Here is a 13,797-nt window from a genome sequence, read left to right as displayed (position 1 = left end):
TCCATACATTAACATTGACTATTTTAAGGTTATTCAAAGTATAAAGGTAACCAAGGAAGTTTTGTCGCTTTTTCACCCACCACCTTCGAACATCGGTATGTCATCTAAGACGTAACTGGAAGATAAAATATAGTCCCCCACCAACATCGACGACCTTCTGCCAATGCTCTGGAAGGTCCATCGCGGTAGAACTTGGAGGACCGTGAAAAGAAGAAGGTATCAGGTGCATTTTCACCTCTACTAAGGATTTGAACTGGTATCCTCTAAGGCGATTATCCAAGGAATATAACAGGTGATAATCGGATGGTGCAGTCTTCGAGTAATGTGGCGGATGCAATAGTATTTCCCATTCAAAGCGTAGAATGGTGTCCCGGGTCATCCTATCCACGTGGGGCTTAGCGCTGTTCTGTAACAAGAGAGGACCCCTTTGCGATTCAGAAGTGCTGGGTTCCGAGTTTTGAGCTTTTCTTGAACACGGCTCAACTGCTGACTACACAGTTGCATTGATATTCTGACCAGTTGATAGCAGTTCCCGATGCACGATGTCTCAAGCAGTTCACCAAACACATAGGATGACCTGGATTCGACTGTTTTGGAACCGGTTCATGGAATGCTAACCAATGATATCACCGTGGAGCTTCGTACAAGACCCACTTATCACATGTCAACACTTTGTCCAGAAATGGCTCCTTCCTCAGACGAGACAGCAAAGAAATGCAAGTGTCTGCTCGCGTTGCCTTCTGGCCCGGAGTCTATAATCATGTAAGAACCGTCGACCCAAGTTGATGGATGTGCTGCCGAATGGTTTCTGCACTCACACTGAATTGTAGTCCGAGTTCCTCACGTGTTCATTCGTACATGTGTTGGTCACGTGGTGCGTCTTCGAGTGTTTCGTCACCTTCCTTAAACTTGTTAAACCACCGCTGCACTATCCGCGTAGTCACGACACCCTCACCAGAGGCCTGGCCCACTACATCTTCCACCCCACTGCACGGCGTTTGACGCCAGTTTGAACTTGTACAGCATACGCGCCCTTATGACGCTCTTTGAAGATCCCATGTTTACTCTGACCCTACGCAAGTTCACGGTGTAACTGAATTGCCACAACCAGGTAATATGTTGGATATACCCGCACCACAACTGACCTTCGCCTTATCTCCATTCGCATTCAACTCACGGTGTGAGGACAAATTGAACACAGAGCTCCACAAAAAGCGATAGAACTTTCTTGGTTACCTTTATTGAATTATCGAAGTTTACACATTGACAATTGGTCAGATAGTCTTAAACAAGATAGTCATGCCCTTGTGAATTGGCGACCGAAAGACTTGTTTTATACAGTATATTAGCACTAGCATCTATTCCTTCCCGGTTGAACTACGTTAAAAAAAAGTAGTTGAAAGATTAAAATCTTGGAAAATGGGAACTAGTGCTGTTGAAGTTACTCGAATTATTTGTTCAAGTATAAGAAGAATATACTGTTGGAGTAAGTTATTCAAGTATGGAGACCAGTCGAGTCATGTAGGAAAGGAGGGTTCTTTATCCCTTGTAAGTTCTGATAGAACAATTAACTATTGCATTGAGTTAGGAGTTGCTTCTGATATAAGCGTAGTCCAATGACGTAATCTCAGTACCGTCTAATACTTTAATAAAAGTTTTAGAAAGTACGAGAGCCGTCCAGAAAGTAAAGAACGATTGCGCATCGCGGGCGGCGGCGACCCCTTACTACTGCAATCACGTGCGCGGCAGTTAGCTCCTTTCTTCTCCTCATTATGAGCCGAGTTTCAATGCTGTGCGGTCAGCGTTAAAGCCTGTGACAAACATCTTGGCATTTCAGCTAAACGAATAAAACGCAAGCTCTGACGCGACGTTGCCGAGTGAGAAGGGGTGTGACTATGGCTTGGCTAAGCATACGAACTACAGCGCGATCAGGTGGCAGGGGGTGAATGTATACAAAATGAACGTGGCAATACCGCAGCCCTTTCATTTGCTAGCAGCACTTAAGGGAACTTGGAGCGGCGCCTTCAAATGTTTGTCTCGCCGTTTAGTTTTTGCAGCGATTGAAAATAGCGACGCCAATCGAAAATCCCGCGAAATGTGAAGTACGGAGTGTCATTCGTATTTTCTGAACACGCAAAATGTGGAGCCTATTGAAGTTTATAGGCAAATAAAAAATGTTTATGGTGATAGTGGAATTAACGAATCATCAGTAAGAAAATGGTGCATTATGTTTAATCAAGGAAGGACCAGCATGCATGAAGAAGTTCGGAGTGGAAAGCCATAACTTGTTACGGAAGAACTGAAGGAAAAAGTCGAAGAAAAATTTAGGAAACCTGACTTTTCTCTTTTAACACGTTACACGAATCTTTTCCACAAATATCAAGATCACAAATGATCAGAAACTCCAGCAAGCAGTGACAGCCTGGCTTAAATTTTCGGTGCCAGATAAGTATAACATCGGCACTGAAAAACAAGTAATTACATAGAAAAGTAGAGTAAGGTCCTTTGACTGTGAATAAAGTTTTGTGCTGATATCTTTTGTTTTCATGCCAAAACGTTCTTTACTTTCTAGACGACCCTCGTATAACTTCTAGTATCCACGCTAGTAGATGTAAATGGCAGTCTGACATAAAATGATCCCAACATAAAAGGCACATGCCTTGACCTGGCTTCGCTCTTCAAAGCATCAATAATACTATATCAGCAAGCTTCTATTATTCTCAGTAGAAAACACGCGTTTAATTAATGCATAGAACTTGGTTTACATGCGATAGATTGATGTGGATCAGTTACATGAGCAGGACTTTATGCAATATCCAAGTTTCAAATCCAAAATCGAAAATATGCCTACTTCGAATGATTGAAAGACGAAAAATTGGATAACAGTTCATCAAAATTATTTTTATTGATGGATTTTTAGTGATTAACTGAAAAAATGAATTTTCAAATAACAATAATCGCTCTTGTTTGTGAAAGACAGTGAATGTTGCTGATTTATTTACATGCATATTTTGATTTATGTATATATGCATACAATAAGATCTGAAGATAATAATTAGTATTGCGAATAATAAAATTTACAGATTACTGGCCCAATGAAAATTCATAAAAGGTATAGGAAGATTCCAAGGAATCAAACTATTTAGTAGATGTTTTTTTAAATATCATTGCTATAAAAAGCATAATCTTACATTGCTGCTGGAATTTACAGCATATAACGAATTATAGCAACCGACATAGTAGTACAGCACGCCACGTCACCTCGTCAAGTGCGCCATTACTGTAATCCACTCATCTTAAAACACACGCTATGAGTAAGTAAGAGGTTGATACTCTTCGTATTTAAACTGTGTGCGTGGGTTTTCTCGGGGTTCTCCCGTTTCCTCCCACTTTCTTCATTCCACCATTTCATTCATCACTCATCATCACCGTCTCCTTTAGCCTAATCGGCATAACTGTGGGACGTAAAACTCAAAGATTTCATTTCATTTCTTCGTATTTAAGAGAAAGACGTACTTAGAATTTCATTAACGAGAGAGTTGAGAACCATAATTTTATTCAAGATCATATGCAATGTCTTGAATACATTGCATATGTTTGCAGCAGTCGTTCAATATACCAAGAATACGTGTTGTTGTATTTTTACGATTAGATAACGATAATTAAAATTCATTAATTTTTTTAAAACAAAAGATTGGGGCAAGAGAGCTTAGTAGATGCGAAACCTCTGTATAATACCAAAAGTTTCCTGTTATTTAATAACACTTATCATAAGTAATAAGCTTCCACACTAATCTGGTAGCTAGTGGGCTTGCCTTTGGTGCACATTGCTCTAGTTCGATTCCCAATGGGAGCGCATTGAAACACGATGGTGGTACCGATTCCATCTTAAAGTGTACGCCGAGGTCTCATATAGCCTCGATGCTGACAAAGGACGCTAAATTTCGACAAACAAATAAAGGTTATCATAAAGGAGATAAATAATTTCCAGCTATTACCAGATAAAAGCCGTTAATACGATGATCAACAATGTCTTGACATCAATAGCACCTTTTGAAACTATTGTTTTTATATCTTTGCTTCGAAGGATCCCAGAATGATTCCACACCATGTGAATTTGTGGGCAACAAGGTGGCGGTGGGTTTTCTCAGGTTCTTCCGTTGCTTTCGACATTATCATTCTATCAGTTCTTTCATAATTATTCATTTTCATTAATCATGCGCCTCCTGTAGCCTGAAGAGCATAAGGCCTACCGCTCACTGGCGACAAAACAGTTGCGCAACTATCTCGTCGCTGTCGCCTGCAGTCAGCAACTTCAAGGAGACAAAACAGTTTTGTTGCCATACCCTCGCTCACTGGCGACGGCAACAGAAAAGTTGCCGAGCATTTGATATCACAATTTACATAATCGGCAACCGGAACAGTTCACATAATCGCTGGTTTCGGACATTAAAAAAAAAGAAAAAAAACTACCGCTCATTTCAATGGTTAAATAAATAAATTTAAATAAACTTTTGAAGGTAGCGTTAACAGGGGCGTTATTTCAGACTTCACTTGAGGGGGGCAAGAGCACCACCGACATAAGACTTTCACGTTTTATACTAATATATTAGTAGACAATTGATTAAAGTATATGTATTTCTCAAACTCTTAGGGAGCAATTGCACCTCCTTCCCCCCCCCCTAAATGACGTCCCTGAACGTCAATGAGTGACAAAAATAACAGCATTATGTAAGCTAATGCGAACAGGAACAATTATTCGAATCAAAAGATAACAAGAATAACGAAAATATAAAACGACTGGAAATAACTAACAGAACGAAACTAACAAAAGCGGCAATCCGACAACACTGTACCGTAACTGTACTCTCAGATGTTCTACGTATAGCCATAATATAAAAATTGGCTTTCTTCGTTCTTCCTGTGTATTCTTCACGTTTTAAAATCGGCTACTTTTATACTGTACCATTTTTTTCTTTTTTATATTTGAAATGGAAAGAAAATTGATAATGGTAATTTTATCTCTATTTTTCTAGTTGTGGGAAATTAATGAAAGTAGTAGTGTGTAGTATGACAGCGATATGTCATTATCGATTAGTGTACGCTCATGTCCAAAATGATTGTCGCATATCTATAACTGTCTTCTTGTAAGAATATAATTTGATAATGATTTTGGAGGGTACTTTTAATACTGATACTATGTGTATAATCGGGAAATGTATATTTTTGGTAAATTTCATAGGAAAGAATTATAAATACGAAAATTAGAATGAGTAAAACAAAATGTTGCTAAATGGACAATAAAGATTTATTTTCGTTTTATTGTTCTTACTCTTTTGACATGAAATTTTCCACATACATGTCTTTGCTGATTATACACATACTAACATTATAAGAAATACCGGGCGAATTCGTTATCAAATTATATTCCTACAAAAAACATGTTTATAGACAATAATTTTGGACATGAGTGTACCTATCTGTGTTGTTTTTTCTTGGATGGAAAGCTCATTCTAGTTTCTTACAACAGCAAAACACACTTCCTTCAATAATTTCTTCTTTATATATATATTTCTTCTTTAACGCTGGGGGTTTCTCTATTTCCTCAATTAATTTTTCATAGTCTTTATCACTAATTAAAGACATGCTAGTCACTAATCAAAGAATGTGTTAGTTTGTATTGCGAACACTTCTTTTCACGCGCTACACACGGAACGAACTGTTACCCGAAAAAAACTTGTAGAAAACATTTATTTTTTTATCTTTCTACTTGGCGGTACCTCGGCAACTTTTCTGTCGCCGTCGCCTCAGTGAGCGGACTCCCATAAGACTCAATGCATTTTTAAATGTTGCGCAACTGTTCCGTCGCCGAGATGTTGCCCTGCTGTCGCCCTGCTTGGCGACACCTCGGCAACTTTTCTGTCGCTGTCGCCTCAGTGAGCGGACTCCCATAAGACTCAATGCATTTAGCCAGAGCGACAAGATAGTTGCCCGACAAAATGTTGCCAGTGAGCGGTAGGCCTAACAGTTGATATGTTAAGATGTCATTTCATTATTTGTGTATTTATTTTCCCATTGTATCGTCAGCCACAGTTCATTTGTTGAGTTGTAAAATGTGACATTGAATTTATCGGATTCTATGTTCGATTTCCAGTAATTTCATTTTTATTTCTAATGTGATGAGGAAATTCTACCTGAAAGATGCGAAAACTTAACTTAAATAGTTATAAACATTACTCTGTAACAATTTCATGCGGCCGTTATAGACGAACATAAGCCATTAAATATGCTAAATCTTTTGTGATGAGAGTAGTTTAATGCGGCAGTTAAAAAGAAAGAAAAAAGAGTAAAAGAAACGATAGCAGACATCGTAAAATGTTGTTGCAAAATCTTTACCCAAACTTATGAAACTGCGAAATTATTATTTTTTTTTTTTATAGATAAAAAAGAAACGTATGTGTACGAAACCAGCAATGTACCTGTTGAAAATGAAGCATACGCTCTCACAGAATTGCTGTAATTCCCATGACGTCATCAGTTAAATTTGGAGCAGCCGATGAAGCTATTCCATAAAGAAATCATTTCATCATGAACCATTCTTTCATAGATGTACCGAGCAAGTGTGCGCATTGACGTAATATCACCCTCTCTCTCTTTTCTTTTTTTCTTTTTTGTTATATTTGTTTTTGAATTCTATTTCAGTGCCATCGCACGACCTATGTGTATTTTTCTTCCTCCAAAATAAGTAGCATTCGAATTGCAATTTAAGGCTTGTAAGATATAGTCGTGGTTCAGATATGAAGAATACTGTTCATAGTTACAAACATATTGATCCAAACACATTTATAATGAAAAAGGAAGATTTATTGAAGATAGTATACATAACGGAAATTTAACAATTTTTTTAACGGATTAAAATTAAAAATTGAACCTATCAGAATATAATCTATTGCGTTAAAAACAAGTGTCAAAAAAATAACTGGTTTAACTAAAATTAACTTCAATATAATTGACTAAAATTAAGAATGAAAATAAAGATTTTCACTGCTTTCCAATGAGTAATTTCGTGCGTTGTGGAAGTTGATGTAAAATTTTAAGGATAAGGTTAAGGGCATGGGAAAACTAATCTACTAATATGAAAAAAGTTACTGTTTTTAGATAAAACTGATAATTAATAAACAGTAAAATTAAAGTTCTTACTAATCGGGAATATTCATTTTATATTATTTCTGAGTAAAAAAAATGAAGGATTATTTTCCTATCACTACTTTTTTTTAATGATTATTGATTAAAACTTAATTTCTGAAAAAAAAATTATTATTCTATCTATTAAAATGCTACAATAGCAATTAAAAGCGCCTGAGCAACCTATAACTTTAGCTTTCAAATCTTTCATTTACGGTTATGTGTCATTTCACCTTTAACAGAGACAAACATTTTAAGTATTTGTACTTTAAATACTCTAAATTAGTTAACTATATCTTTTTCACAAAGTTTATGATAAAAAATTATTGTTCAAAGCTTTTATACTTTTATAAGCCTTCTCCAAAATCAATGCAAATGAACTGTGCTGCCATCTTTGGACTTCTTTTAAACTATATGTTTCTGGAAGTTTATATGTTTGTGGCCAATCCTTTCGACAATGAGATCTCGGAAACTACAGGCTCTAGAAAGATACCGTTTTCACTGATCGATTGTAAATTTTGCGTAGATTGGCCAGTTCAAATTGAATATTTAAAAAGCATGGCCATAATTTCTTTATTACATTTTTAAGAGTATACTGAAAGCATTGAAATAAAAAAAAGCATCATATCCTATGCGTCATACATTCCAACACCACATTGTTGTATATTGGGGTTGTATATGTCTCAGGCGTTTGTTTCATGACCAAATAATAATGAAAAAGGAAAGATAACCATTTCTCCAGTCTAAGATAAATCTTTGTTTTTTAAGTGTTTTGCCCAATGAACACCATATATAAGTGACATTATACATAATTGTATATGTGACATTATAATTAATTGTCTATGTAATGTATTTGCTTATTATATACTGCATGCAAAAAGAAAGTAGAAAAGACTGGTTATACATGAATTAGGAACTCCAACCGGAAGTAGGCTCAAATCTTGCAAACGGTGCGAGTATTGTGAAAAAATAACCGAAAATCTCCCCTTTATGATACCCCTTGCCGATTTTTTAAAAAAAATCAAGACGTCTTTCACTTGTCTCTGTAAAGGGACATGCACATAATGTTGTGAGAAATGAGAAGGAGATTTATGCTCATATGCGAATGATGCGCTGTGTAGAGAGCGCAGGTTCAGCTAGTCTATATATTAAAATACTAGGTTTATATGCTTGTCTCCAATCCTTTCGACAATGAGATCTCGAAAACCACAAGTGCTAGAAACGTGCCGTTTTCACTGGTCGATTCCAAATTTTGTGTATATTGTCCAGTTCTAATTGAATATTAAAAAAAAAAAAACATGATTGTTATTTCTATATTAAATTTTTTAATGGTACACTGGAAGTATTTTTTTTTTAAGCATCATATCCTACGAGTTACACATTCCAACACCACATAGTTGTATATTTCAGGCGTTTGTTTTGTGGGCAAATGATAATGAAAAACGAAGGATAACCATTTCTTCAGTCTAACCCGGGATGTACTTGAACTTGAACCCACAAAGTGGGAGTGATGTATATTTTTCCTGAAAGCTTAGGTCAAGGTAAGATCAAAATTGTTTAACAAAATTGGGGAGGTCTCAAGCATTTAACTTGAGGGCAGCACGTTACTCGTCTTAAAGTCCGTTGCAAGCCCGAAAAATCTGAAACGGTGAGACAGATATGAAAACAGAAAAAAACATGTCTTTCACCATTTCAAAATTACAACGTATCAAAGTAAAATAAATTGTCCCAGGGTTTCAAACGGGATCCAACTCAAAATTTTTAAATGGAAAGGGGGTCAACTTGCATATCGTATGGAAGTTGGTATTAAATGAAAGAAGATATATCAAGTCTCGACTCTCTACAATAAGCCTGTGCAAAATGACGGTGGGTCAAAATATCAACACAATCTTCACTGCAAAGTCTTTGAGCACTCATATGAATCTGAAACGGTTGGATAGATGTAACAACAAAAACACGGATATGTCATTATTACAAAAGTATAATGATTCAAAGTGTAAAAAAAATGTTTCAGGGTCCCTCGCAGGGTCCTAGGCGGAGTCCAACTCAAACTGTTGAAATGGGAAAGGGATTCAAGTTGTGCTTTCACATGATGTGCTTATTTACCCCCCTTGACATTTGAAACTTTTGAGTTGGACCCCGTCTGGGATTCTACGGGTGATCCTGGGACATTTCTGTTTTACTTTGATTTATTTTAGGTTTTTTGTTTTGTTTTTACACCTGTCTCACCGCTTCAGATTAATAGAAGTGGCCATAGACTTTTCAATGGTGCCTGTGTTGAAGTTTCGACCCACCGCCATTTTGCACAGGGTTATCATCAACAGTCGAGACTTTTTTCTTCTTCTTTCACTTAACATCAGCTTTCATACGATACTCAACTTGAACCACTTTCCCATTTCAACATTTTGAGTTGGACCCCGTCTGGAACCCTGCTGGGGACCCTGGGACAATTTATTTTTACTTTGGTACGTTGTACTTTTGAAATGATGAAAGATATGTTTTTTTGTTTTCATATCTGTCTCACCGTTTCAGAATTTTCGGGATTGCAACGAACTTTATGGACACGCTTAAAGATTTTAATAACAATGATAAAGTGCTGCCCCCAAGCAGAATGCATGAGATCTCCCCGATTTTGGTAACCGGTTTCAATCTTACCTTGACCCAAGCTTTCAGGAAATATATACATTTACCCTACTTTGTGGGTTCAGGTTCAAGTTCAAGTTCAGGTTCTCTCGTACATCCCTATAAGATGAATCTTTACTGTTTGGAGTGTTTTGCCCAATGAACATATATCACATTATAATTAATTGTGTGTGTAATGTATTTGCTTATTACATACTGCATGCAAGAAGAAAGAAATCATGGGTCATACATATATTAGAAACTCCAACCGGAAGTAGGCTCAGATCTTGCAAAACGGTACGAGATATAGAAAAAATCTTCCCTTTATGGTACTCCTTGCCGATTTTTATCAATACGTCTTTCATTTGTGTCTGTAAAGGGACACATACAAACAGGGCCGGATTTAGGGGGTGCAAAGGTGCACGTGCACCCCTCTTCGTTGTAAATATACACTACCTAAAGTGAGAAGTTAGCAGGGAGTTTTTCAAAATCAATAGTTTCAGTCAATTTTCTGAATTTTGAACGAAAAGGATTCATCGAGAGCAGACACTTAGCATTTCCAGGGCAATTTCTCATTTACACCACAGATGCCTAAAGGCATTTAAAAAACCTCAAATTTAATTCAAATGTACTGGCAGTTATTTGGTGCACTCCTCCTCAGAAAATCCTGGATCCGGCCCTGTGTACAGATGTGAGGAATGCCAAAGATTCATGCTTATACTTGAGTGATGCGCTGTGTAGAGACCGCAGGTCCATCTGGTATTAAATTAAAAATTAACAAAAAAATTTTATGGATCACTTTAATCTTTAATTTTTAACGGGTTAATTACAAGCCTTGTAAAATCGCAGGGTCTGTCTAGTGTGACATAGGAATAAAAAGGAAATGAATACAGAAGATCTGGCCCGAGACTGTGCATATGAGTATACTTCCCTGGTGGAATGAATACTCAGGTTTGGTAGAGTTTGCGAGATTTGACTTTGTTCACGTCTCACGCAATGGGTTCACCAGTGCACTAACTTTCTTCTGGCGGGACTTGTAAGATATTAAAAATTCTGTTAGATGTTACCGATCACTTGTAAGCAATGTGCATATTATGTTATTCATATAGGGCCTCTATTATTCCACCCAACGGGACACAAATTTGAACGTGAAATAATTCAAAAGGATTCAAGGTGCTACCCCTTCCCCATAACACATACAAATATGATCATCTGACTGTAGTAATAAACTTATTAAATCAATGAACTTAGAAATAAAACTAAATTAACAAGCTCCCGAGGGACCCACACTTAATCTTTCCGAATGTGTTATACAGAATTGAAAGTATCAATTAATATGCAAAACCATATATGACTTCAGTATACTTCGTATAACGTCGACATGCAGATTCACTTACGACGACAGACTGAACAGTATGAGAATAGATTGTAAGTGCTGATAAAATAGTTAAACTTAGGGACGATGAAAACAGGAGGAAAGAATGTGTATATTGTGGTAACAGTGGTAATAAAATTAGAAGAAGCCAGAAGTTTTAATATTCATTTCGGTATACAGCTAGCATATTAAAATTACATGAGAGGACAAAAGACAGTGGAATTTGACAATACATTCAAACTTTTTATCACCTAACATGGTTCTCAGGGAGGAAGGAGGGATAATGATCTCCGGCAGGAATGGTTTAGTAGTTCCTGTGGAAGGGATCAAAATGTCATTGAGGGGGGGAAATCCTCCTTACCCCAGATAATTCACGGTAGTTACTCATGTTCATGGCTGTTAAGTACTAAAACTTGATCGAATGATTAATAATGAGTGCAAAATATTTTGTTTTGTCATATTTTATTTTTGAGTAGTAAAGAATGTAACTTCTTTCACATGCTCCTACTTCGTACATATTTATATCTAGGATTTTTTTTTTAATGTGTGTATATATTTTTAAAAGGTACTCAGAAATTTTATAATTTGACATAACTGAGTATATTTTATATACTGCAAGTTTTCCAATAGTATTGAGTTACTTATATTTAAACACTTAAAAAAAAAAAAAAATTCTGGACACACCTTAAATGAGAACGTTCTCCAGTTTATCATCCGAGTTAAAAAAAAAAAAAATGTTTTAAAGAAGATATATCTAAAGAATCACAGCAATAAATAATTTAAGAAATAGCAAAAATCATTACTATCGCATTTTTTTATTATTACAAAAGTAGTTTTTTGAAATATTGCAGATATTTATGCACTTATGAGTGCCAAAAAATTAGTGAGTGGTCAGTGTCTCTCACCTTTTTTAAGTAACAATAAATGAACAGTTAATTAATTTTAAATCGTCATATTTTCTACAATGTGTGTACATTCCATGGAATGAATGTGCAAAAAATAATGTAACTATTTAAGCTGCACACAATATTCAGTGTTTACTATGACCAAAATATTGTTTTGGAGTTTCGTAGTTACGCGTAAATAACTGTATTTTTTCCTCTTGTTTTCAGAAGACATAGAGTCTTTCAGGAGCTTGGAGATCAATTCATCATTTGCTCATCTCCCTCAAAAAGGTAAGCAATCATTATAGATTTTTTAAAAAATCATTATGTGCTACTTTTAAGATTATGAGTTTATAATAGAATTTTCCGACCTCACTCACTAATATTATCATTGACGAAATTAATTATGATAAAGTTTTTCTTTAAAAAAAAAAAAAAAAGCAGCTATCACTGTTATAAGAATTTTTAGATCACGTAATTAGCACAACCACGTGCAACACGTGAAGAAACCTGGCAGAACCACTTATGACGTGATTATTTTAAGACGTGATAACAATCAAGATAAGATAATTAAGGTTGAGTATTTCTTCCTTAAGATGCACAAAAATGGATCATTGTACTTACCTGTGTTTTCGTAAGTAGCTCTGTTGTCTGAAACCGAAAATAAGGCAGGAAGGGTGTTTTTATCATCTGAGTAATCCTCAAAGAGATTAGTTTTCTCTTGTCTTCTAAGGGAATGCCGAGTTACTGTTATTTTACCGAAAAATGAAATAGCAATTGCCAAGTGAGGGTAAATAAGCAGGTAGCGTTCTTGTTTCATAATCGGCCATTCTGATGTAGATTCTGATTGTCTTCTTTCTTAAATTTCATTGTTACTTCTTGTGCACAACTTCCGGTGTAAAATCAATTTGTGGCCATGTGAAATAAGTATAAACTACCAAAATCATTTACGTACACTCACTGGACAAAAAATTAGTCACCTTGTGCAGAAGAAGAGATGAATCGTAAAGCCTGTGCAGATGGCGCAGCAGTCGAGTCACGTGCAAAACTGTGCGCGCTCTGCCTCTACGGAACCATAAGGCAGCTTCAGTCAGTGAGACAAGTGTGTTGCAAGTGGATAGTGTCCGTCAAAATGGGTAAAAGTAACGATGTAACAGAGTGGCAAAAAGGGGCAATCGTGTTTGGCCGTGCCCATGGCCATACGGTGAGGGAAGTTGCTGGATTTGTTGGTGTTTCGCAGCGAACTGTTCAACGCGTGTACAAGCAGTGGTGTCATACACGTGGCCATGAAACACGGCGTCAGAATTGTGGTCGGAAGAAGATCATGACTGAAAGGGACCGGAGACGCGTTTCTCGGCTTGTGAATGAAAATCGGTTCCAAACCCGACAGGAATTGCTGCAGACAGTGAATGCAGGTTCATCCCAACCTATTAGCGAAAGAACATTACGACGGGAACTGCATGCATTGAACATTTGGAGTCGGGCACCTCGCAAGGGGCCATTGCTCACACAGGCACATAAAGCTGCGCGTCTTCAATGGGCCAGAAATCACCAAACATGGACAGTAGCTGACTGGCGGAAGGTAATGTGGTCAGACGAATCACGTTTTTGCTTGTATTCCAATGACGCACGTCGTCGAGTGCACCGAAGGCCACATGAAGCCTTTCATCCTGAATGCGTGCAAGGGCATGTTCAAACCGGAGGTGGGTCTGTGATGTTTTGGAGGTGTTT

At 36.8% G+C, this 13,797-nt stretch overlaps 1 protein-coding gene across 7 annotated transcripts in view; it reads left to right on the top strand.

Moving 5' to 3' along the window:
- Nucleotides 1-13,797, top strand: part of HDAC4 (histone deacetylase 4) — a 206,130-nt gene that overhangs the window by 122,590 nt on the left and 69,743 nt on the right. For all 7 annotated transcript variants that reach the window (XM_081739803.1, XM_081739800.1, XM_081739805.1 and 4 more), the window contains one exon: nt 12,295-12,357. In XM_081739803.1, the coding sequence (XP_081595929.1) occupies nt 12,295-12,357 (63 nt within the window). The remainder of the gene's footprint in view (nt 1-12,294; nt 12,358-13,797) is intronic.

The sequence above is a fragment of the Thermobia domestica genome, chromosome 15 (genome assembly GCF_964235325.1).
Source record: "Thermobia domestica chromosome 15, izTheDome1.hap1.1, whole genome shotgun sequence".
Classification (NCBI taxonomy): Eukaryota; Metazoa; Arthropoda; class Insecta; order Zygentoma; family Lepismatidae; genus Thermobia; species Thermobia domestica.
Note: the sequence above shows the minus strand (reverse complement) of the source record. Positions and strands in the feature narration are given on the sequence as shown.